The following is a 26420-nucleotide window of genomic DNA, read 5'->3' on the forward strand; positions in this document are numbered from 1 at the left end:
GGGAGAGACGTCATGACGTATCTCCCATAGATCCGAGGAGCGGCGCCAGCAGCCAGAGACAGAGGCCAGCAGCGGCCGGGAAGCAGGAGCGGGGATTGTAAGTATTAATTTATTTTTTTTGTATGCGGCGCAACTAGGGGGCACAACTGTACAGGGGGCACACTACTGGGGGTAATACTACTGGGGGTACAACTCTACAGGGGGCACAACTCACAGGGGGCAATACTACTGTGGGCACAGTACTGGGGGCACAACTACTGAGGACACAGCTACAGGGGGCATAACTGACCACGCCCCTTCTCCATGAAGCCACACCCCTATTTTCTCGCCCTGGGCATCAGAAGGTCTAGATCCGGCCCTGTATACAGACACACATTCCATATGTCAAAATATACAGACACACCTTCCATATGTCATAGTATACAGACACACCTTCCATATGTTGTAATATACAGGCACACCTTCCATATGTTATATATATAGACCAGTGGTTCTCAAACTCGGTCCTCAGGACCCCACACAAGGTTCATGTTTTCCATGTCACCCAGCAGCTGCACTGTGTATCACCAACTGTCACATTTTAAAAATCTACAGGTGACCTGCAAAACATGAACCGTGTGGGGTCCTGAGGACCGAGTTTGAGAACCTGTGATATAGACACACCTTCATCATATACTGCTACTCCTTCCATAAGTCATAATGTACATACTTTTAGCAGCCGTGCAAACGCATAGTCGCCGCCCATGGGGGAGTGTATTTTCGCTTTGCAAGTGTGCGAACGCCTGTGCAGCCGAGACGAAAAAGTTTTTTGCAGTTTCTGAGTAGCTCTGAACTTACTCAGCCACTGCAATCACTTCAGTCTTTTTGGTCCCAGAATTGATGTTAGACACCCGCCCTGCAAATACTTGGACACGCCTGCGTTTTTTCCAAACAGTCCCTGAAAACGGTCAGTTGACACCCACAAACGCCCTCTTCCTGTCAATCTCCTTGCGATTGGCTGTGCGAATGGATTCTTCGTTAAATCCATCGCCCAGCAACAATCCACTTTGTACCCGTACGATGCGCTTGCGCATTGAGGTGAATATGCATGCGCAGTAGTAACCTGTTCACTGCGCTGCGAAAAATGTCAGCGAGCGATCAATTTGGAATGACCCTCATTGTATACACACCTTTTATATGTCATAATATACAAACACACCCTCCATATGTCATAATATGTAGTCATACCTTCTATATGTCATAATATACAGACACACCTACTATATTTATCTATATAATAATCAAAAAGGCCAGAGTTTTGTACCCAGCTCCACCAAATTTGAAGAGATGGTGTAGTTTGACCAGGATTAGGTTTGGACTTCGACAGGGTCATGGAGGTCTACATTTTGGCCACCAACTAGGCTGTTTCATTTAAGCAACTTCGCTCTGGATGTCTCTCATTGCGGAAAACTACACTGATCTGAAGGCATAGGCTGATATGTACCAGTGGGAGGCAAGCAGAGCTCCAGCGGAAGAGCAGTGATCAACTGTCACACTGCACCTGCACTGACAGTTACTAGCCATGGTCCCCAATATTGATCTATAGTGATTTCTGCTGGGCAATGATTTCTGTTCGCAGTGATTTCTAAAACCGCAGTGATTTTGGAAGCTATACTGATTTCTGTTCCGTAAATCAGTCTGCTCCTGACATACCCCACCCTAAATCATACCTCCCAACTTTCTTTACTTGTGGAGCGGGACACTCGCGGGGCATAGCCTATGAAAAGGGGGCGTGGCTTCATGGAGGACCCGCGATCGCGAGCCACGCCCCCATTTTCGTCACTGAGGGGCATGCCCAGCGCTCTGTGAGCCGCTGGCATGCTCCCTCTCCCTCTGACTCCACTGAAAAGACGCTGTGCGCATGCGCACAGCGTCTATTCACCGCTGCTCTGCTAAGCAGAGCAGCGATTAACAGAGCCTCCCAACTGACCCCCCCCACCACGGGACACTGTGGCCCGCGGGTGGGACAGCGGGACAGTCCCCAAAAAAACGGGACTGTCCCGCGAAAATCGGGACAGTTGGGAGGTATGCCCTAAATAGTCAGAGAAACGCATGCCTTCACATTTATTTACTCCTAATCCAGGTGTGAATTACTTTTATGTGCCTCATCAAAGCTTTCCTCCTTTAGTATACCACATTGAAACTAAGATTACTTATTTTCACATCTCAGCCTTCAAAAGTGTAGTCCTTTTCAGGACCATCCACAGTTAAAGCACAATCACAGACTCATTTTCAGAAAAGCCTAGGCACCAAAAATATGATCCAGTCTGGGTCACAGCTCCTCAGCGGCTAGAAGTAAAAGAGTGGCAAGTCATGAGAAGACTTCAGAGGAAGTACAAGCATGCTTGGCAGCTCAACAAGAGAGACAAGCAGCCACTCGAGACATAGAGAATCACTCAATGCAAGGCTAGCTCGCCAATCTGCTGATACTGTTACACATGCAGCATCCAGGGCCATGGAGTCCCCAGCTGTAAGATAAAACACATCAGTCAGCCAATGCTGCTGGATATGCAGCCTCGAGGGCCATGGAGTCCCCAGTTGCAAGACAAACCCCTCAGTCACCTAATGCTGTACAAACTGCAGCCTTGAGAGCCATGGAGTCTCCAGCAGCAACACAAATTCAACAATCTGCTAATGCTGCAAGGGCTGCAGTTCTCAGATTAAAACCATGGCAAAACGTACAGTGGGCCCGATTCAGACCTGATTGCTGTTGTGCGAAATCGCACAGCGGCCAATTATCGAACAACTGTGCATGCGTATGCACCGCAATGTGCAGGCGCGACACCAAACAGCGACAGAATGGTGCAAAAATTTTGATTGCTAGGCGTACGCAAGGTGATTGACAGGTAGCGGACGTTTGGAGGTGGTAACTAGACATTTTTTGGGAGTGTCAGGAAAAACGTTCCCAAGCGTTTTCTGGGAGGGTGTGTGACATCAGCTCTGGCCCTGATCAGCCTGATTCTATCGCACTGTAGGAGTAAGTCCTGGGCTATACACAGACTGGAAAAATCATTTGATGGTGAGTGAGTTGCGAACAGATTTGCAGATGTCCACTGTCTGGCGAAGTTTTCGTTCGGCGTGCACATGCATTCACACACTTGCATGGGGTGGATTTTCACTCTCTATGGGCGGCGACTATCTGATCGCAGCCTTCTGCAAATTTGATCCGATCCGATCAGGTCTGAATTAGGTCCAGTGTCCCTACTTGGTAGGGAATGATGGTGGAGGTGGTTCTGCAGGCATGGATCTGTGCTTGCTCTATTTCTCTTACATCCTAGAGGATGCTGGAGACTCCAAAAGGACCATGGGGTATAGACGGATCCGCAGGAGCTTGGGCACACTATAAAGACTTAAACTGGGTGTGAACTGGCTCCTCCCTCTATGCCCCTCCTCCAGACCTCAGTTAGACTTTGTGCCCAGGAGTGATGGGACACACACTAGGGGAGCTCTCCTGAGTTTCTCTAAAAGACTTTATGTTAGGTTTTTTATTTTCAGGCAGACCTGCTGGCTACAGGCTCCCTGCATCGTGGGAGTGAGGGGAGAGAAACAGACCTACTTCTTCGTAGTTTAAGGGCTCTGCTTCTCGGCTACTGGACACCATTAGCTCCAGAAGGTTCGATCCCTTGGTGCGCCTAGCTGCTTGTTCCCGGAGCCGCGCCGTCATCCCCCTCACAGAAGCCAGAAGAAAGGAGCCGGGTGAGTGTGTGAAGAACAGAAGACTTCAGTGACGGCAGAAGACTTCAGTAAAGGAGGTAACAGCAGCAGGTAATGCTGCGCTCCATGCTCCCACACACCAACTTCTCTGGCAGGGTGCAGGGCGCTGGGGGGGAGCGCCCTGCGGCATATACTGACTTAGATCGCTGGCGGGGGGACATATTTTGTTGGCCGGACACCGGGTATGTCACCCCGCCAGGGTGCCGCAGCGATCGCGCTGCGCTCCTTTGCTCCCACACACCACCGGCTTCCGAGGGTGCAGGGCGCAGGGGGGGCGCCCTGGGCAGCGATTCTATTTATGTGTATATACAGGGGGTTATACCCTGTATATAGGTTCCCCCAGCTCAATATATGTAGTTTTATATATGCTTTTTGAGCGGGCTTAAGCACGCCGAGAAGGGGCGGAGCTTAGCCCTCACAGCGGAGTCAGCGCCATTTTCCTCAGGTCCCCGCCAAGGCTTGCTTTATAGTAAGAAGGACGGGGGGGACAGTGTTTTTTAATGCTATATAGAGTCATATAGCATTATGTTTTATAAGGGGCGCATAATCTTTGTTGTGATACGTAAATTCAGTGTTTTCCTGTTTGTTTACCCACTATCTGTTAGTCGACATATGTCGACATATGTGAGGGCTTTGTCACAAGCTGCTGTGGGGATAGCTGTCGGCTTCGCCGGCGCATGACGGTACTTGATTCGGAAGATTAAGTATTAGCAGGTTGGTGTGTGTGTGCTTAAAAAAGTAAACACGCTAGGGGAGACACAGTTGTTTGTGGGTGCCCTGTCGGCATCAACGGTATTTACTGGGTAAAAAAATTAACAGGCTGTTATTGCCTTGTACCTATATATTTATAGATATATGTGGGGGGAGTCTTATTGAAATTGTATATGTATGCTTCCCTCAGACCCCTCGGGGTTCCAAGATTGTTATTTTTTGCCCGTTTACTATTCCCTGCTGTCGACATATACTAAGTTTCTGTCGACCATAACGTTCCTGGTAGATCCACATCTGGGGCATGTCAGTACATGGTCATACACATTCAGAACACATTACTGTCACTAGGGACCTGACAGGTCTGGACAGGTTATATAAGTTGTAACACTGTAGGGGTGCAAGGTGCCTTTTCCTGGGGAATATGGCAGCCCGCAGCAGCTGAGGAACAACACAAGTCCAGTTTCTGGTACAACTGACCCCGGCCAGTTTTATTGAAACAGAAAATAAAACAAACCCCAAAATAAAAATACCTTGCCTGTCCGGCACTAACTAAACATAAGATGTTCCTAACTGTCACTAAACAAAACACAGAGTTCTTCAGTACATACTGTATAGCTTACTTGCATCAGAAAGCGTGTCTCTCACACACAGATCCTGCAGCCTTCCCAGGCAGTCTGCCCATACTAATCAGGTTAGAAGCACTATATCACTCTTACACAGCTGAAACCCTGATTAGCCCTCTGTGAGGCCAAAGACCCGAACTGGGCCCAATGTCTAGAACTCGCCTTATCTCTCTCTCAGAGCCTTTTCCCAGCTTTTACAGCAAACTGAAAAGGTTCAGACAAAACAAAAAGCATTTTTTCTAGAAGTTAACATTTTCTAAAACATGTAAGACAAGAACCTGGGACAAATATACCTGCCCTCAAACACTATCCCAGTGTTCTTGTCACATATCCCCCTCCCCTGTTTCGACCTAGGGGCCGGAACACTTGTAGCCCCCAAACAGAAGATGCGAGACAATGCATCTGCGTTGGCCAATTGTGTTCCCGGTCTATGTTCGACAGTAAACTTAAAGTCCTGCAACGCTAGAAACCATCTAGTTACACGAGCATTCTTGCCTCTATTTACATACATCCATTTTAAAGGGGCATGGTCTGTCACTAGTCTGAATTGTCTACCCAAGAGGTAATATCTCAAGGTATCTAGTGCCCACTTAATGGCCAAAGCCTCCTTTTCCACAATGGCATACCTTTTTTCATGCTCATTGAGTTTCCTACTCAAATAAATGATAGGGTGTTTGTCCCCATCTCTGGTTTGGGACAGCACAGCACCTATCCCTACCTCTGAGGCATCTGTCTGTACCACAAATTCTTTTGAAAAATCTGGTGTTATCAACACCGGTTGTGAACACAAAGCCACTTTTAATGCTTGGAACGCCTTTTCTGCATCAGGGTTCCATTTCACCACATTTGACTGCTTCCCTTTGGTAAGGTCTGACAACGGCACCGCTGTGGTCGCAAAATTAGGAATAAACCGTCTATAGTACCCAGTAATTCCCAAAAAAGCCCTTACCTGTTTTTTATTCACTGGACGAGGCCAGTTTTGAATAGCATCAACTTTATTCAATTGGGGCCTAATCAGACCTCTGCCTATGGTGAAGCCCAAGTATTTGACCTCCTCCATTGCGAGGCAGCACTTCTTTGGGTTAGCAGTTAACCCTGCCTCTCTGATTGAGTCCAGTACTGCTTGTACTTTAACCAAATGGGACCCCCAGTCTGTACTGTGAATTACCACATCATCAAAATAGGCAGCTGCATATTTTCTATGGGGCCTCAAAATTTTATCCATCGCCCGTTGAAAGGTTGCTGGAGCCCCATGCAACCCAAAGGGTAACATCTTATACTGGTACAGCCCCTCCGGAACCGAAAAGGCTGTTTTTTCTTTGGCGCTATCAGATAAAGGTATTTGCCAGTAACCTTTGGTCAGGTCCAATGTGGTGAGAAACCTGGCTGTTCCCAGCCTTTCTACAAGCTCATCCACACGGGGCATGGGGTATGCGTCAAACTTGGACACCTCATTTAACTTACGAAAGTCATTACAGAAGTGCATGCTACCGTCGGGCTTCGGGATGAGCACTATGGGACTGGACCACTCACTGTTAGACTCCTCTATGACTCCAAGTTCTAACATGGTTTTAACTTCCTTAGAAATAGCTTCTCGCTGAGCTTCAGGAATCCTATATGGCTTTAAATGAACCCTGACCCCTGGTTCTGTGACAATGTCATGTTTTATTATGGTCGTTCGGCCAGGCAGCTCTGAAAATACCTCCCTATTTTGGATGAGAAATTCTTTAACCTGATTGTTCTGATCAGCTGATAATGTCTCTGACACCTTCACTGCGGGAAGCAACCGGGGTGAAGACACCGAAGGGCAAGGCTCCGCTGACAGAGACAACCTATCTTTCCAGGGTTTGATTAAGTTAACATGGTAGATCTGTTCGGGTTTTCTCTTTCCCGGCTGGTATACTTTGTAATTAACCTCATTCACTTTTTCCCTAATCTCAAATGGACCCTGCCATTTAGCTAGGAATTTGCTTTCCACAGTGGGTACCAAAACAAGAACTCTATCTCCAGGAGCAAATTCCCGTATCTTGGCACTCCGGTTATAGACCCTCTGTTGAGCACTTTGGGCCTGTTCCATGTGCTCTCTGACAACAGGTACCACGGCTGCAATCCTATCCTGCATTTGTGTTACATGCTCAATAACGCTTCTATAAGGAGTGGGCTGTCCTTCCCACGTCTCTTTGGCAATATCCAACAGCCCTCTGGGGTGTCTACCATACAACAAATCAAATGGAGAAAACCCCGTAGAGGACTGAGGGACTTCTCTGATGGCCATTAACAAGTAGGGCAACAAACAATCCCAGGTTTTCCCATCTCTCTCAACAACCTTTTTTAACATACTTTTTAATGTTTTATTAAACCTTTCCACCAACCCGTCAGTTTGGGGATGGTAGATGGACGTCCTGAGGTGAGTGACCTTAAATAACTTGCACAATTCTTTCATGATCCTTGACATAAATGGAGTACCTTGGTCAGTCAAAATTTCTTTTGGTATTCCCACTCTACTAAATACCTGCACCAGCTCCCTAGCTATCGCCTTGGTTGTGATAGTGCGTAAAGGGACAGCCTCAGGATATCGAGTGGCATAGTCCATAATTACCAGGATATACTGATGGCCCCGAGCAGACTTTAACAAGGGCCCCACGAGATCCATGGCTATTCTGTCAAACGGGACCTCTATAATAGGCATGGGAACTAGTGGGCTCCTGAAATGGGGTCTAGGGGCATGATACTGGCATTCAGGACAGGAAGAACAATATTCAGACACTTCTTTATAAACCCCTGGCCAAAAGAACCTTTGTAAAACTCTTTCAGTGGTTTTTTCTGCCCCTAAATGTCCTGCGGTAACGTGACTATGAGCTAAATCTAGTACCGTTCTCCTATAAGGCTGGGGAACTACCAGCTGTTCCACCACATCCTCACCCCTTTTGACAATGTGGTACAAGAGCTCATTACAGATGGCCATGTGGGGATACGTAACCCTGTCACCTGGTACCACAGGTTCCCCATTAACAATCTTAACATTCTCTCTAGCCTTTATTAAGGTAGGATCCTTTAACTGTTCAGACGCAAACAGATCCTTCTTTACCTCCAGGTCAGGCACGCTTTCAGTTCTAACTACTATGTCTCTGTTCCCGGCAAGAGGGTCCTCACTGGACTCCCCATCTGTCACTTCCCCAGCCAAACTAGCAAAAGGCAAAGGGACAGAAAGTTCCGAAGACCCACGTACATCCATAAAATCACCGGTATTATCAACTGTTTTTTTACTTCTCACATCTGTTGATAACCGTGATTCCCACAGTTTCCAAAAATGAGGAAAATCCCTCCCTATTATGGCCTCATGCACCAAGGTAGGGACCAGTCCCACTTTAACCCTTGCTGACCCACAACAAGTTTCTATATTCACCTCAGCAGTGGCATAATATTGGGTATCCCCGTGTATGCAAGTTACCCCAATAGGTATTTGCTGGACCTTTAAGGGGTTCACTAACCCAGCTTTCACGAGGGTAACTAAACTTCCTGAATCTAGCAAGGCCTCTACCCGGTTACCTTCTAAGAACACATCACACATTTGTTTTTCCAGCTCAGGTGAAGGTACCACAGTACAGGCTAACCTAGCAAAGAAAGACATTCTGCGACATTCAAAGGCAGCATCACATTGCATGGGTTATTGCGTGACTGGGCAATTGGCAATAACATGACCTGGCATACCACACCTAAAACATTTAACCACACGATTATCAACCCATTTGGGCAGCATAGACCGTTCTAGCCCCATTGGCCTGTTTCCAGGGCCAGTGTTTACAGTCTCTCCAGCCTTGCGTTCTCTTAACCGCCCAGCAACGTTTTCCCACGGAACAGTCTTACCAGTCTTTACTGAAGGGCGCTGTCGAGGACCTATGGGTTGCTGGGTGGTCATCAGTAGTTCCTCTGCTGCCAAATACCTCTCTACCATGTCCACTAATTGGTCAGCAGTACCCGGGTTTCCATGGCTCACCCACTTGCGCAGGACCATGGGCAAAGATCTCAAGTAGCGGTCCATGACGACTCTTTCCACCATCTGGGGACCAGTTAATGTCTCTGGCTGCAGCCATTTTTTTGTTAGCTGAATAAGGTCGTGCATCTGGGAGCGCGGAGGCTTCTCCATGGCGTACAGCCAACGGTGCACCCGTTGTGCTCGTACTGACAGCGTGACTCCCAGGCGGGTCAGGATCTCAGTCTTTAGTTTATCATAGTCCCGAGCCTCAGCAGGGCTTAAATCAAAGTAAGCTTTTTGGGGCTCACCTGACAGGAAAGGTGCCAGCAGACTGGCCCACTGTGCTTTCGGCCAGTTCTCACGCTCGGCAGTCCTTTCAAACGTGGTCAGATAGGCCTCCACATCATCAGCCTCTGTCATTTTCTGCAGGAAGTGACTGGCTCGTATAGAACTAGAGCTGGTTGGAGCACTGACGGCCACATCTCCAACCCGAGCTGCAAGTCTCTGCACCACTTCTGTTAAGGCCTCTCTATCCTGACGCTGTTGCCTGTAAAGTTCATCAACAACTGCCTGCTGTTGTCTCTTATTTTCCTCCATTGCCACCTGCTGTAGTCTCCAATTTTCCTCCATTGCCACCTGCTGCTGTCGGTTGGCCTCCTGCTGAGCCGCTGTAGCTTGCAGCAAGGCTTTAAGCAGATCCTCCATGTCAACAGATTTTTCAGGCGGCTTTGCAGCTGCTTTCACCCAGGACATATATCAAACCCTCAGGGGTGAGTCTCAGTAACTTCACACTGGGCTGTATCTGCATAAACCACCGTTTTCTGCAGGCCTCACAAAGCTGCTGCTTTCACTTATGCGCAGAACGGCCTGCTCGCATTCTCCACCAAGTTGTAACACTGTAGGGGTGCAAGGTGCCTTTTCCTGGGGAATATGGCAGCCCGCAGCAGCTGAGGAACAACACAAGTCCAGTTTCTGGTACAACTGACCCCGGCCAGTTTTATTGAAACAGAAAATAAAACAAACCCCAAAATAAAAATACCTTGCCTGTCCGGCACTAACTAAACATAAGATGTTCCTAACTGTCACTAAACAAAACACAGAGTTCTTCAGTACATACTGTATAGCTTACTTGCATCAGAAAGCGTGTCTCTCACACACAGATCCTGCAGCCTTCCCAGGCAGTCTGCCCATACTAATCAGGTTAGAAGCACTATATCACTCTTACACAGCTGAAACCCTGATTAGCCCTCTGTGAGGCCAAAGACCCGAACTGGGCCCAATGTCTAGAACTCGCCTTATCTCTCTCTCAGAGCCTTTTCCCAGCTTTTACAGCAAACTGAAAAGGTTCAGACAAAACAAAAAGCATTTTTTCTAGAAGTTAACATTTTCTAAAACATGTAAGACAAGAACCTGGGACAAATATACCTGCCCTCAAACACTATCCCAGTGTTCTTGTCACAATATATATATATGTTTATATATGCATGGTTAGGATATGTGTGTTTTATTGTGTATTACATTATGTATATCCATGAATGCTGAAATAATGGTATTCTTCTCATGTGCTGGTCGCTCTGTTGATTAAGCTCTAGATTGGCCGTGATGAGTTGGTTTTCGATCCTCTCAAGGAGTCCGAATATTATTCTCTTCCCGACGCGGAGAGAACATTGTGGCAGTCAACTCCTGGTCGACGCAGAGCCGGTCGCAAAGGATCATACACAGGAAGCTAAGTGATATTTTATTTCTATACTTATTTGCACTGCATGTACATGGGGGAGTGTTTTGTTCGGACAGGCATCCGATAGAATTACCCTACAGAGTGTGGGTAAGGTTGCTTATGTTGATTATATTCTATAACATTGCAGCAGGTTGCCGCGTGACGGCAGGAGGTGTGGCCGGGGAAAACTGCTGAGGTTGTTTCCGAGAGATACTGGGATGCCTCAGTTCAGTCAATCTCGGCGGATACCACTGGTAAGTCTAGCTTGTGAGTTAGACTCCTTTGCAACGGTTGGGGACGCATTCTTTGGTGGGATGCAGTTGTTTTAATCGTTCGATACCGTTCTTTTTTTTCTTTTCTGTGCAGACAGTGGAAGCTGAAAAGGTAAGAGTTCTGCAGCCCTGTTTGGTCCGAAGAAACGGATCTCGGTTTCTGTTTTTTAACACGTCCGCCACAGGTCGCTGAGTCTATCTGGCTGGATCCCACTCTGGTGGGGACTCGTCTACTAATTTTCCGTTAGTCAGAGAATTGACTAGGACCTGTGACTTGATTGTATAATCCGAGGGGGGACATTCTCAGTTACAAATGTTACCCCTCACTGTGTTTCTATTAAATCTTGCCGTTTCCCTTCTGGAAGGGGAGGTAGTACGTGACGCCGTACAGAGGTGCGTCAGGTTCAGGGAATTGGTCTGCTGTTCCAAAAAAAAAAAAAAAAAAAAAGACTAAGAGGTTTCAATGCGTGGTTCTCCGCATTCGGATTACCTGGGTGGATATCCAGGATTGTCTTTGCCATTTCATAGGAGTAATGGTGGTATGTTGGTTCTCTTTCAACAGTAAGAGCCATTCTTATTCTGTTCTGGGACGCTCTCCAAATTAAGACGAGATCAAGAAACGAGTGGTGCAAATCTTGGTTTCTCTCTGACTGTTCTTTCAACAGTGGGAATGACTGTTGTTCCCAACGACGCAGAGTTCGGAGGCGGGTGTCAGAGTGGATACTGACCAGTTGAGGTTCCGTGTTTTTTCCTGTGGAAAGAGATCTGAGGATCCAGAGTCGGATCAGATTTGCAACAGTGTAAACCCATCAATACGTTCCGTTGATGAAGAAGATGGTTGCGGCCTATGAGGCCATTCGGTGAGCAGGTCAAATGTCAGAGTGGTTTGGGCGGGACCAGTTGGACATGTGGTCCGGGTCTCACCTGCACATGCATCGGAAAATAATCCTATTGTCCAGGACCAGGATATCTCTCCTGGGGTGGCTGCACAGTTCTCACCTCCTAGAGGGACGAAGGTTCGGGATCCAGGATTAGATCCTGGTGTCCATGGATGCAGGTCTCCGAGGCTGGGGAGCAGTCTTTCTAGGGGAAGAATTTCTAGGGGAAAAGGTCAAGCCGGGAAGCTTGTCTGCAATAAGCATTCTTGAATTAAAAGCTATTTACAATGAACATCTTCTTCGCGATCTGCCCGTCTTAATTCTGTAGGACGACTTAACAGCAGTGGCGTAAGTAAGACGCTAGGGCGGAACGAGGAGCAAAGCGACAATGGCAGAAGCCGCAAAAGTTTTCCGCTGGGCGGAAAGGCATGTAAACGCTCTATTAGCGGTCTTCGTTCCGGGTGTAGACAACAGAGAAATAGACTTCCTCAGCAGACACGATCTCCATCCAGGAGAGTGGGGTCTTCATCAAGAGGTTTTCACAGAAGTGACAAGTCTTTGGAGAATTCCTCAATTAGCCATGATGGCGTCTCGCCTCAACAAGAAACTCCAGGGATATTGTTCCAGGTCAAGGAACACTCAAGCTATAGCAGTGGACGCCCTCGTGACACCTTGGGTGTTTTCAGTCGGTCTATGTGATCCCTCCACTTTCACTCTTTCCAAAGGTGATAAACATAAGAAGAACAAAGGTTTAGGCGATCCTCGTTGTTCCGGTCTAGCCAAGGAGGGCTTGGTATCCAGATCTTCAAGACTTACTCATAGAAGATCCCTGGCCTCTTCATCTACGAGGGGACCTGTTACAGCAAGGACCGGGCGTATACCAAGACTTACCGCGGCTGCGTTTGACGACATGATGGTTGAACGCCATATCCTACCCCGTAAGGGTATTTCCGGTGAAGTCATTCCCACATTGCTTCAGGCTAGGAAAGGAGTAACGGTGAAGCTTTACCACCGTATTTGGAGGAAGTATGTGTCTTGGTGAAAATCCAAGAAGGCTCCTACGGAAGAATTTCACTTATCAATTTTCTTTCAAAAAGATTTGGCCACCTTTCCAGAAGTTCAGACTTTCGTGAAAGGAGTGCTGCACATACAACCTCCATTTGTGCCCCAGTGGCACCAGGGGACCCTAACGTGGTGTTGCAGTTTCTTATGTCACACTGGTTGGAACCTTTACGAGAGGTTGAGTTAAAATTTCTCACTTGGAAAGTGGTCATGCTATTGGCCTTGGCGACCGCAAGGCGGGTGTAGGAATTAGCGGCTTTGTCTCACAGGAGCCCCTATTTGATCTTCCATGTGGATGGAGCGGAATTGAGAACTCGGCAACAATTTCTGCCAAAAGTGTTTTCTGCGTTTCACAGGAACCAGCTTATTGTGGTGCCTGGGGCTACTTAAGCCTTGGCTGACTCGAAGTCTCTCGATTTAGTCAGAGCTTTGAATATTTGTGTCGCCAGAACGGCTCGGATTGGGGAAACAGAGGCTCTGTTTATCCTGTATGCTCCCAACAAAATTGGGGCCCCTGCTTCTAAGCAGACTGTTACAAGCTGGATCTGTGATAGGATTCGGCATGTTCATTCTACGGCAGAATTGCCGTTACTGAAGTCGGTGAAGGCCCATTCTACCAGGGAGGTGGGCTCTTCTTGGGCGGATGCCCGAGGAGTCTCGGCGGTTCAACTTTGCCGAGCAGCTACTTGGTCGGGTTCAAACACTTTGCTAAGTTCTACAAGTTTGATACCCTGGCTGATGAGGACCTCATGTTTGCTCAATCGGTGCTGCAGAGTCGTCCGCACTCTCCCGCCCGGTCTGGAGCTTTGGTATAAACCCCATGGTCCTTTTGGAGTACCCAGCATCCTCTAGGACGTAAGAGAAAATAGGATTTTAGTACCTACCGGTAAATCCTTTTCTCCTAGTCCGTAGAGGATGCTGGGCGCCCGTCCCAGTGCGTACTGTGTCTGCAGTTATTGGTTATGGTTGCACTTTGTGGTGTTTCCTTTCTGTCAGGTTGTCGCTGACGTTGTTCATGCCGTTGCATGCGGTTTCTTATTATTGGTTGTGTTGACACACAGGTTGTGTTGCATATTCTCTCAGCATATGGCTGTATGTTTTTCATACCGTGGGCTGGTATTCTGTTGAAGGCCATGTCTTGCGGTATGTTTGTGGTGTGAGCTGGTATAACACTCACTGTATTTAAATTATAAATTCTTTTCTCGAAATGTCCATCTCTCCTGGACACAGTTTCTAACTGAGGTCTGGAGGAGGGGCATAGAGGGAGGAGCCAGTTCACACCCAGTTTAAGTCTTTATAGTGTGCCCAAGCTCCTGCGGATCCGTCTATACCCTATGGTCCTTTTGGAGTCCCCAGCATCCTCTACGGACTAGGAGAAAAGGATTTACCGGTAGGTACTAAAATCCTATTTTTTCTTTCATTTTGATTTACTTTGGTTTATTTGTATATTAAATTGGACAAACCTATTGTGAAATGTATGATAGAATAATCTGTATTATACAATGGGCAAAACTATGTTGTGCTGCAGGTGGGGCAGATGTAACACGTGCAGAGAGAGTTAGATTTGGGTGGGGTGTGACCAAACGGAAATCTAAATTACAGTGTAAAAATAAAGCAGCCAGTATTTACCCTGCACAGAAACAATATAATCCACCCAAATCTAACTCTCTCTGCAGTCTGCACATGTTTCATCTGCCCCACCTGAAGTACAACATGGTTGTGCCCATTAGTGTGCTTTTTTGGTTTGTTAACCAACCTGAATAATCCCCTGTGTCACCAACCCAGTCTAATACACTAGAGCTGAAAGTGAGTATATTGGTTTGAACCCACACTGTTTGTCCTCCTGAAATTGTCTCAACCAGCACAGGTGACAAGCATGAGTATTAGGGACACTTAAGAGGGCATAAGCCATTTTTTATTTAAATAATTAATTTAGGGGGTTATTCAGAGTCCGTATTCGTTTTAAAAAAAAACAGCTACTGATAAAATTGCATGCTGGGTGCCGCCCAGCACAGGGCAAGGTCGCTGAGCATGTGTAGGGCCTCCCAGCGATATGATCACAGAAAGCGGCAAATAGAGGTCTACCCCAAATGGCCGATACACAGCCATTTTCGCTTTTCTCTAAATAGCGTCTAGGTCTGAATAGCCCCCATAATTCTTACTGATAATAACAATGTGAATGTCCATGATGATAACTCAGCTTACTACTGCACTTCACCATTGTGTTCCTTTTTTATACAGGATTCTGTCTGAGAATGTGCAGTATCAATGAGAGTATGTTACACTAATCAAATAGATGTACGTCCGATTCTGCCTCATAATGATCAATTCAATTAGGAGCGATTTGAGGCCCTAATTCCGAGTTGTTCGCTCGCTAGCTGCTTTTAGCAGCATTGCACACGCTAAGCCGCCGCCCTCTGGGAGTGAATATTAGCTTAGCAGAAGTGTGAACGAAAGATTCGCAGAATTGCGAATAGAAATTTCTTAGCAGTTTCTGAGTAGCTCGAGACTTACTCCTACACTGCGATCAGTTCAGTCAGTTTCGTTCCTGGTTTGACGTCACAAACACACCCAGCGTTCGCTCAGACACTCCCCCATTTCTCCAGCCACTCCCGCGTTTTTCCCAGAAACGTCAGCGTTTTTCCACACACTCCCATAAAACGGCCAGTTTCCGCCCAGAAACACCCACTTCCAGTCAATCACACTCCGATCACCAGAACGACGAAAAATCTTCGTTACGCCGTGAGTAAAATACCAAACTTTTGTGCTAATTTACTTGGCGCAGGCGCACTGCGAACATTGCGCATGCGCAGTTTGCGACTAATTGCTCCGTTGCGAAAAAAAATAACGAGCGAACAACTCGGAATGACCCCCTGAGTTCACTGAGCCTTTGTCACCGCAAACTCGCATTGTACTTTCCCAGCAAATTCATCTTTTTTTGTGCACACTCCCCTGACCAGATGGGAAGATAGGACGGCTATGGTGAGGTATTGTATTGATGGAAGTTACAAGTGTTTTTTCCCAATATTTTGCAAACTCGTATTTTAAAAACCACTGTTTTTGTACTAGAGTTTTTATTCAAATTGTGTAATGCCATTGCATGCGTTGTGTGTGTTTCTCTAAAAAAAGGACTTTTGCATTTTCCATTTTGTATTACTGTTCCGATTTACTTAATTAAAATAAGTAATAAGTAAGACTAATGCTTAACATTAACTTGTTCTTATTTGCAATTTCATCTATCTCTGAGTGCACTTTGTATGTATAAATATGTTTGGTCTATCTACATATATGCAGCTGTAATAGGAATAATAAGCTGTAAAAATTGGTTTTATTGAAAGATGTCAAATAAATCAAATCAAAGCCTAATAACATTATTAATGTTAGAAAGCATTACTAATACTAATACATGATTCAATCTTTTTTTTTTTCATTTAAACATGAATGCAAAAAAAAAGGTGTTTTTTTTCCAACCCCGATCAAAACACTGAGAAATAGCTTTACAAAACTTTTTCAGTACCCAAAAATACTGTAAAAACTTTTGCTGAAAAATACTTGCTGGCTCGGCCAGCCTTGCTATCATTTTACCACCATTACTAACCCACCAATTGACATCCTTTAAGAACCTACAATACTTTCCAATAGCATCCTTCTATATTGTCCTACATTCTTAATTGGCACTTTTTTGGGGGTCCAGGATGATTTCCCCACTTTTTCATGCCAGGTAGCTTTTTGTAGGAAAAATGTATGGCATCACCGCGAGTACCGCGAATCACCATTTCTAATTGATTCTCGAAATTCCCAGGTGCACATATTTTCACAATGTATGCGAGTTTTATGAGGCAAGTTAACTTTTGCAAACTCGCATCTTTTCAGAGGTGGACACAGAAGGATCTATTGGCGGTCGTCCGTCTGCTACTTTATGCTTTATCCTTCCCTTGTATACATCTTTGTAGTCTAATATGCAAGATCTGAGATGCCCGCTTTCAGTGTCTGTATACGCGGTAATACTGATTGGTTACTCTTTAGATGCCACCATCAGTCACACATCAAAACTTGCACCAGCAATATGGCAGGTGCAGTTTTTTCATTCATGTATGGCCTCCTACAGTGCATCTGGAAAGTATTCACAGACTTCACTTTTTACACATTTTGTTATGTTACAGCCCTATTCCAAAATTGAATAAATTAATTTTTTCGCTCAAAATTCTAAACATAATACCCCATAATGACAACGTGAAAAAAGTTGTTTTTTTTGAGAATTTTGCAAATTTCTTAAAAATAAAAAACTAAGAAATCACATGTACGTAAGTATTCACAGCCTTTGCCATGAAGCTCAAAATTGAGCTCAGGTGCATCCTGTTTCCACTGATAATCCTTGAGATGTTCCTACAGCTTAATTGGAGTCCACCTATGGTAAATTCAGTTGATTGGACATGACTTGGAAAGGCACACACCTGTCTATATAAGGTCCCACACTTGACAGTGCATGTCTGAGCACAAACCAAGCATGAAGTCAAAGGAATTGTCTGTAGACCTCCGAGACAAATCTGGGGAAGGGTACAGAAAAAATAAGATTTTAAACCTACCGGTAAATCTTTTTCTCGTAGTCCATAGAGGATGCTGGGGACTCTGTAAGGACCATGGGGATAGACGGGCTCCGCAGGACACATGGGCCCTTTAAGAAAGTCTTTAGACCTGGGTGTGCACTGGCTCCTTCCTCTATGCCCCTCCTCCAGACCTCAGTTAGAGAAACTGTGCCCAGAGGAGACGGACAGTACGAGGAAAGGATTTTGTTAATCCAAGGGCAGGATTCATACCAGCCACACCAATCACACCGTATAACTTGTGATAACTACCCAGTTAACAGTATGAAACCAACATATCATCAGTTCAGGACCGATGCAACTATAACATAACCCTTATTGAAGCAATAACTATATACAAGTATTGCAGAAGTAGTCCGCACTTGGGACGGGCGCCCAGCATCCTCTACGGACTACGAGAAAAAGATTTACCAGTAGGTTTAAAATCTTATTTTCTCTAACGTCCTAGAGGATGCTGGGGACTCCGTAAGGACCATGGGGATTATACCAAAGCTCCCAAACGGGCGGGAGAGTGCGGATGACTCTGCAGCACCGATTGAACAAACAAGAGGTCCTCCTCAGCCAGGGTATCAAACTTGTAGAACTTAGCAAAAGTGTTTGAACCTGACCAAGTAGCAGCTCGGCACAACTGTAAAGCCGAGAACCCTCGGGCAGCCGCCCAAGAAGAGCCCACCTTCCTAGTGGAATGGGCCCTAACCGATTTAGGCAACGGCAATCCAGCCGTAGAATGAGCCTGCTGAATGGTGTTACAAATCCAGCGGGCAATAGTCTGCTTTGAAGCAGGAGCGCCAAGCTTGTTGGCAGCATACAGGACAAACAGTGATTCTGTTTTTCTGACTCTAGCCGTTCTGGCTACGTAAATTTTCAAAGCCCTGACCACATCCAGGGACTTGGAGTCCTCCAAGTCACGCGTAGCCACAGGCACCACAATAGGCTGGTTCATATGAAAGGATGATGATACCACCTTAGCAGGAATTGAGGACGTGTCCGCAACTCCGCTCTATCGATATGGAAAACCAGATAGGGGCTTTTATGAGACAAAGCCGCCAATTCCGACACTTGCCTAGCCGAAGCCAAGGCTAATAACATGACCACCTTCCAAGTGAGATATTTTAACTCTACCGTTTTAAGTGGTTCAAACCAGTGTGACTTAAGGAAACTTAACACCACGTTAAGGTCCCAGGGCTCCACCAGAGGTACAAAAGGAGGCTGAAAATGCAGCACTCCCTTCACAAAAGTCTGAACTTCTGGGAGAGAAGCCAATTCTTTTTGAAAGAAAATGGATAGGGCCGAAATCTGAACCTTAATGGAGCCTAAGTTTTAGGCCCAAATTCACTCCAGTTTGTAGGAAGTGAAGGAAACGGCCCAGATGGAATTCTTCCGTAGGAGCATTCCTGGCCTCACACCAAGAAACATATTTTCGCCATATACGGTGATAATGTTTAGATGTCACGTCCTTCCTAGCCTTTGTCAGCGTAGGAATAACCTCATCCGGAATGCCTTTTTCCGCTAGGATCCGGCGTTCAACCGCCATGCCATCAAACGCAGCCGCGGTAAGTCTTGGAACAGACATGGGCCCTGTTGCAACAGGTCCTGCCTTAGAGAAAGAGGCCACGGATCTTCTGTAAGCATTTCCTGCAGATCCGGATACCAGATTCTTCGTGGCCAATCTGGAACAATGAGGATTGTTCTCACTCCTCCTTTTTCTTATTATTCTCAACCCTTGGGTATGAGAGGAAGAGGAGGAAATACATAGACTGACTGGAACACCCACGGTGTCACTAGGGCATCTACCGCTACTGCCTGAGGGTCTCTTGACCAGGCGCAATAACTCTGCAGCTTTTTGTTGAGGCGGGACGCCATCATGTCTATCTGTGGCAGTCCCCACCGAACTGCAATCTTCCTGATAAAGTCTCCACTCTCCAGGACGTATGTCTGGTGAGGAAGTCTGCTTCCCAGTTGTTCACTTCCGGAATGAACACTGTTGACAGTGCACTTACATGATTCTCCGCCCAGCAAAGAATTCTGGTGGCTTCCGCCATCGCCACTCTGCTCCTTGTGCCGCCTTGGCGGTTTACATGAGCTACTGCGGTGACGTTGTCTGACTGGATCAGAACCGGTTGGTTGCGAAGAAAAGGTCTCCGCTTGACGTAGGGCGTTGTATATGGCCCTTAGTTCCAATATGTTGATGTGAAGACAAGTCTCTTGACTTGACCAAAGACCTTGGAAATTTCTTCCCTGTGTGACTGCTCCCCAGCCTCGGAGGCTCGCGTCCGTGGTCACCAGGATCCAGTCCTGAATGGCGAATCTGCGGCCCTCTAGAAGGTGAGCACTCTGCAGCCACCACAGGAGAGATAACCTGGCCCTGGGGGATAGGGTGATCAACTGATGAATCTGTAGATGTGACCCGGACCACTTGTCCAGTAGGTCCCATTTGAAGTCCATGGAACCTGCCGAAGGGAATGTTTTTCCCAGGACTCAAGTGCAGTGATGCACTGACACCTGTCTTGGTTTCAATAGGTCCCTGACTAGAGTCATGAGTTCCTGGGCCTTCTCTATCTGAAGGTAAACCCATTTCTGGTCTGTATCCAGAATCATACCCAAGAAGGGCAGACGAGTTATAGGAACCAACTGTGACCTCGGGAAATTGAGAATCCAGCCGTGTTGCTGTGACACCTTCAGCGAAAGTGACACACTGTTCAACAACTGCTCTTTTGATCTCGCCCTTATTAGGAGATCGTCCAAGTATGGGATAATTGTGACTCCTTGCTTGCGTAGGAGCACCATTATTTCGGCCAATTACCCTGAAATTGGTAATGACAATCCTGTACCGCAATTGTCAGGTACGCCTGATGGAGTGGATAAATGGGAACATGAAGGTATGCAGCCTTTATGTCTAGATACACCTTCAAATCCCCCCCTTCCAGGCTGGCGATGATCGCTCTGGGCGATCCCACTTTAAATTTGAACCTTTTCCTGTATAGGTTCAGAGATTTTAATTTTAAAATAGGTCTGACCGAACCGTACGGTTTCGGGACTACAGCCAAGGTTGAGTCCTATCGCCTTCCTTGTTGCAGGAGGGGAACCTTGAGCACCACCTGTTGGAGATACAATGTGCGAATTGTATTTAATATTATCTCCCTTTCTGGGGGAGAAGCCGGTAGGTCCGATAAGGAAAAACCGGCGAGGAGGCACCTTTCGAATTCCAGCATGTAACCCTGAGAAACAATTTTTATTGCCCAGGGATCCACCTGTGAGTGAACTCAGATGTGGCTGAAGAGTCGAAGACGTGCTCCCACTGGGACGGACTCCCTTAGCGGAGCTCCAGCGTCATGCGGTGGATGTAGTAGAGGCCGGGGAGGACTTCTGTTCCTGGGAACTAGCTGTGCCCTGTGCCCTTACCTCTGGTAAGAAAGGACGCTCCTCGTACTTTTTTGTTATTCTGCGACCGAAAGGACTGCATTTGATAATGTCGTGCTTTCTTAGGCTGTGAGGGAATATAAGGCAAAAGATCAGAATTACCAGCTATTGCTGTGGAGACCAGGTCCGAGAGCCCTTCTCCACACAATTCCTCAGCCTTGTAAGGTAAACCTTCCATATGCCTCTTTTAGTCGGCATCACCTGTCCATTGCATGTTCCACAGGACACGTCTAGCAGAAATCGACATAGCATTGACTCTAGAACCCAGTAGACTAATGTCTCTTTGGGCATGTTTTATATATATATAAGACAGCATCTTTTATATATACATATACTAGGGTCAATAACATGGTATCCTTATCCAGGGTTTCAATCTCCGCTGATAAGGTATCTGTCCACACTGCTACAGCGCTATAAACCCATGCCGACACAATCGCCGGTCTGAGTAGTGTACCAGAATGTGTGTAAATGGACTTCAAAGTACTTTTACTGCATGCTATCTGCAGGATCCCTGAGGATAGCTGTTAAGTCAGCGCTACCTTTTGGGTAAATGTGACAAAGCTTTGTCCACCCTAGGGGAAGATTCCCATCGTATCCTGGCCCTAGTAGGGAAAGGATACTCCCTGAGAATTCTTTGTGGGAATCTGCAGTCTCTTGTCTGGAGATTCCCGCTCTTTTTCTTCATGAGAGGAGGGAAATTTACCTCAGCTTTCTTCCCCTTAAACATGTGTACCCTGATGTCAGGGACAGATGAGTCATCAGTGATATGCAAAACATCTTTTATTACAATAATCATATATTGAATACTTTTCTGCCAGTTTTGGCTGTAACTTTGCATTATCGTAGTCGACACTGGAGTCAGACTCTGTGTCGATATCAGTGTCTATTATTTTGGATAGTGAGCTTTGTGAGACTCTGAAGGCCTCTGCGACATAGGGACAGACATGCGTAGATTCACTGTCTGTTCTCTAATCTTTTGTGCAATAAATTTACCTTAGCACTTAATTTCACATATCCAATCAGGTGTCGGCGTTGTCGACGGAGACACCACTCACACACACATTTGCTTCATCTCCTCCTTAGGAGAGCCTTTTACCTCAGACATGTCGACACACACGTACCGACACACCACACACTCAGGGAATGCTCATCTGAAGATAATTCCCTCACAAGGCCCTTTGGAGAGACAGAGAGAGAGTTTGCCAGCACACACCCCAGCGCTATATGACCCAGGAAAAAACACAGCAATGTAATGTTTACCCAGTAGCGCTGTTATTATCTGCGCCGAATTATGTGCCCCCCCTCTTCTTTAAAACCCTCTCTTCTACCGTGGTATAAGCAGGGGAGAGTCCGGGGAGGTTCCTCTCAGCGGTGCTGTGGAGAAAAACATGGCGCTGGTGAGTGCTGAGGGAGAAGCCCCGCCCCCTCGACGGCATGCTTCTGTCCCGCTAAAAGTGTAAAATTGTCGGGGGCTCCTGCATATATACAGTGTCCAGCTGTATATATGCTCCTTTTGCCAAATAAGAGGTTTATATTGCTGCCCAGGGCGGCCCCCCCTGCGCCCTGCACCCTTACAGTGACCGGAGTATGTGAGGTGTGTGGGAGCAATGGCGCACAGCTGCAGTGCTGTGCGTTACCTCAGTGAAGATCATGAAGTCTTCTGCCGCCTCTGAAGTTTTAATTTCTTCTCATACTCACCCGGCTTCTATCTTCCGGCTCTGCGAGGGGGACGGCGGCGCGGCTCTGGGATGGACGGCTAGGGTGAGATCCTGCGTACCAATCCCTCTGGAGCTAATGGTGTCCAGTAGCCTAAGAAGCAGGACCTGCTCACAGAGAGTAGGGCTGCTTCTCTCCCCTCAGTCCCTCGATGCAGGGAGTCTGTTGCCAGCAGAGCTCCCTGAAAATAAAAAACCTAACAAAATACTTTCTATCAGCAACTCAGGAGAGCTCACTGAAAAGCACCCAGCTCCTCTGGGCACAGTATCAAACTGAGGTCTGGAGGAGGGGCATAGAGGGAGGAGCCAGTGCACACCCAGGTCTAAAGACTTTCTTAAAGTGCCCATGTCTCCTGCAGAGCCCGTCTATCCCCATGGTCCTTACGGAGTCCCCAGCATCCTCTAGGACGTTAGAGAAATATCTGCTGCTTTGAAGGTCCCAATGAGCACAGTGGCCTCCATCATCCGTAAATGGAAGAACTTCAGAACCACCAGGACTCTTCCTAGAGCTGGACGGCAGTCTAACCTGAGCAATCAAGGGAGAAGGGCCCTAGTCAGGGAGGTGACCAAGATCCTGATAGTCACTATGTCAGAGCTACAGCATTCCTCTGTGGAGAGAGTAGACAATCATCTCGGCAGCAATCCACCTATCAAGCCTGTATAGTGGCCAGACGAAAGCCACTCTTTAGTAAAAAGCACATGGCAGCCCGCCTGGAGTTTGCCAAAATGCACCTGAAGGACTCTCAGACCTTGAGAAACAAAATTCTCTGGTCTGATGAGACAAAGATTGAACTCTTTGGCATGAATGACAGGCGTCATGTTTGGAGGAAACCAGGCACCGCTCATCACCAGGTCAATACCATCCCTACAGTGAAGCATAGTGGTGCCAGCATCATGCTGTGGAGATGTTTTTCAGTGGCAGGAACTGGGAGACTAGTCAGGATAGAGGGAAAGATGAATGCAGCAATGTACAGAGACATCCTGGATGAAAACCTGCTCCAGAGCGCTCTTGACCTCAGACTGGGGCGACGGTTCATCTTTCAGCAGGACAACGACCCTAAGCAAACAGCCAAGATATCAAAGTAGTGGCTTCAGGACAACTCTGTGAATGTCCTTGAGTGGCCCAGCCAGAGCCCAGACTTGAATCCGATTGAGATCTCTGGAGAGATCTGAAAATGGATGTGCATCAACGCTTCCCATCCAACCTGATGGAGCTTGATAGGTGCTGCAAAGAAAAATGGGCGAAGCTGCCCAAATATAGGTGTACAAAGCTTGTGGCATCATATTCAAAAAGACTTGAGGCTGTAATTGCTGCCAAAGGTGCATCAACAAAGTATTGAGCAAAGGCAGTGAATACTTATGTACATGTGATTTCTTAGTTTTTTATTCTTAATAAATTAGCAAAAATCTAAAAAAAACTTTTTGCACGTTGTCATTATGGGGTATTGGGGGTAACTCTGAGTTGATCGCAGCAGGAACTTTGTTAGCAGTTGGGCAAAACCATGTGCACTGCAGGGGAGGCAGATATAACATGTGCAGAGAGAGATAGATTTGGGTGTGGTGAGTTCAATCTGCAATCTAAATTGCAATGTAAAAATAGAGCAGCCAGTATTTACCCTGCACAGAAACAAAATAACCCACCCAAAACTAACTCTCTCTGCAAATGTTATATCTGCCCCCCCCCCCTCCCCTGCAGTGCACATGGTTTTGCCCAACTGCTAAAAAAATTCTTGCTGCAATCAACTCGAAATTACCCCCATTGTGTGTAGAACAGTGAGGGAAAACATTTATTTATACCATGTTGGAATATGGCTGTAACATAACAAAATTAAGCGCTGTGAATACTTTCTGGATGCATTCTATGTGAGCTGTCTGACACCTGTGTATGCATACACTTACAGCGACACGTCCGCATCACTCCAATAACATGGACCATCTCCGTGCGTGCACCAAGATACCTCCTTGTCTGCAACCAGGAACACCCAATACATGTTTACCTTTGGGCTACAGGACTGCAGCTCACCCTGGTAAAATCTGCCATCCAACTCAATGTCAGTGAAGCCAGACAAAGTCTGTGAGACTGCACTGACTTCATTGTGACTGGTAGTAACTTCCTATTGGAAGTCCTATCTGTCAGTCACAGACACACAAGGCAATCCCATTGGGACTGTCAGACCGGGCTGCAATTAGCAGAGAGCCGGCTACATGTAGGAAGCCACTCCCTGCTTTTCGCGCAGCCCAATCCGGCTTCTAAGGGCTGCAGCCGATGCAGTTCATAGAAGCTGGGGGTTTGTGCATGCGCAGTCGCTTCGCTGCATCTGTGCAGGCGCTGGTATTGGCACTTGCCAGATCGATTGCACAGGCGCCGGTACCCGGCTGGCAGGGCTCGGCTCTCCTCTCCTAGCAGCCCCCTTACTAAATGTAAGTAGCTGATCGGAAAACATGTGCTGTGTTGCATGCACAGTAATAAAAATGATCCACATCTGACATCAGCAATGTGTACACCACTGAAATAGACGCATGGGCCTATATTTACTAACAATCCGAGTTTAACCGATTTGTGTTTTTTTTTCTAAGTCCCAACACGGGAATTCACTATGCACAAATCTCGGCAGTGTTTGGGCTATTCGTAATGGTTTTAAAGGCAAAGTTCAGAAATACGAATGAATAGACCATCGGTCAAACGCGGCTGTTATTTCATACAACACGGGTATTCACTATTCATTCGTATTTGGGTGTTAGTCTCTGAATGCTCAAGTGCGGGTGTATTTTTTTGCGATTCGTTAAAAAAAACCAGCAAAAAAATAGACCTGCTTTTTCCTGGCGAGTTTAGATAATCATGCACGGATCAGTGAGATCTGTGCATGGTTATCTATGGGAAAGGGTCGTTTTGTGTAAAAACTGCAAAAAAAATTTGCGTGCGGTCCCCCCTCCTAAGCATAACCAGCCTCGGGCTCTTTGAGCCGGTCCTGGTTGCAAAAATATGGGGAAAAAATTGACAGGGGATCCCCCATATTTTAACAACCAGCACCGGGCTCTGCACCTGGTCCTGGTGCCAAAAATACGGGGGACAAAAAGCATAGGGGTCCCCCGTATTTTTAACACCAGCACCGGGCTCCACTAGTCAGAGAGATAATGCCACAGCTGGGGGACACTTTTATATAGGTCCCTGCGGCCCTGGCATTAAATCACTAACTAGTCACCCCTGGCCGGGGTACCCTGGAGGAGTGGGGACCCCTTAAATCAAGGGGTTTCCCCCTCCCGCCACCCAAGGGCCAGGGGTGAAGCCCCAGGCTGCCCCCCCCCCCCCATCCAAGGGCGGTGGATGGGGGGCTGTTAGCCAAGTGTAAAAATAAGAATATTGTTTTTTGTAGCAGTACTACAAGTCCCAGCAAGCCTCCCCCGCAAGCTGGTACTTGGAGAACCACAAGTACCAGTATGCGGTGGAAAAACGGGCCTGCTGGTACCTGTAGTACTACTACAAAAAAAATACCCAACAAAAAACAGAACACACACCGTGACAGTAAAACTTTCCGAGTTGTTCGCTCGTTAGTTTTTTCGCAACGGAACGATTTGTCGCAAACTGCGCATGCGCAATGTTCGCAGTGCGCCTGCGCCAAGTAAATTAGCACAAAAGTTTGGTATTTTACTCACGGCCTAACGAAGATTTTTCATCGTTCTGGTGATCG

General features: G+C 46.8%; 1 protein-coding gene across 6 annotated transcripts in view; it reads right to left on the minus strand.

Annotated features, from left to right (window-relative positions):
• Nucleotides 1-26420, minus strand: part of CROCC2 (ciliary rootlet coiled-coil, rootletin family member 2) — a 468757-nt gene that overhangs the window by 400783 nt on the left and 41554 nt on the right. For 3 of the 6 annotated variants that reach the window (XM_063915776.1, XM_063915772.1, XM_063915771.1), the window contains exon 1: nucleotides 1304-1492. The exons of 1 other annotated variant lie outside the window; for it this stretch is intronic. In XM_063915776.1, the coding sequence (XP_063771846.1) occupies nucleotides 1304-1372 (69 nt within the window). In that variant the 5' untranslated portion in view covers nucleotides 1373-1492. Of the gene's footprint in view, nucleotides 1-1303; nucleotides 1494-26420 lie in introns of those variants that run through there. 2 more of the 6 variants (XM_063915775.1, XM_063915773.1) reach the window with 2 other exon arrangements.

This window comes from Pseudophryne corroboree, chromosome 4 (genome assembly GCF_028390025.1).
Source record: "Pseudophryne corroboree isolate aPseCor3 chromosome 4, aPseCor3.hap2, whole genome shotgun sequence".
In the NCBI taxonomy this organism is placed as follows: domain Eukaryota; kingdom Metazoa; phylum Chordata; class Amphibia; order Anura; family Myobatrachidae; genus Pseudophryne; species Pseudophryne corroboree.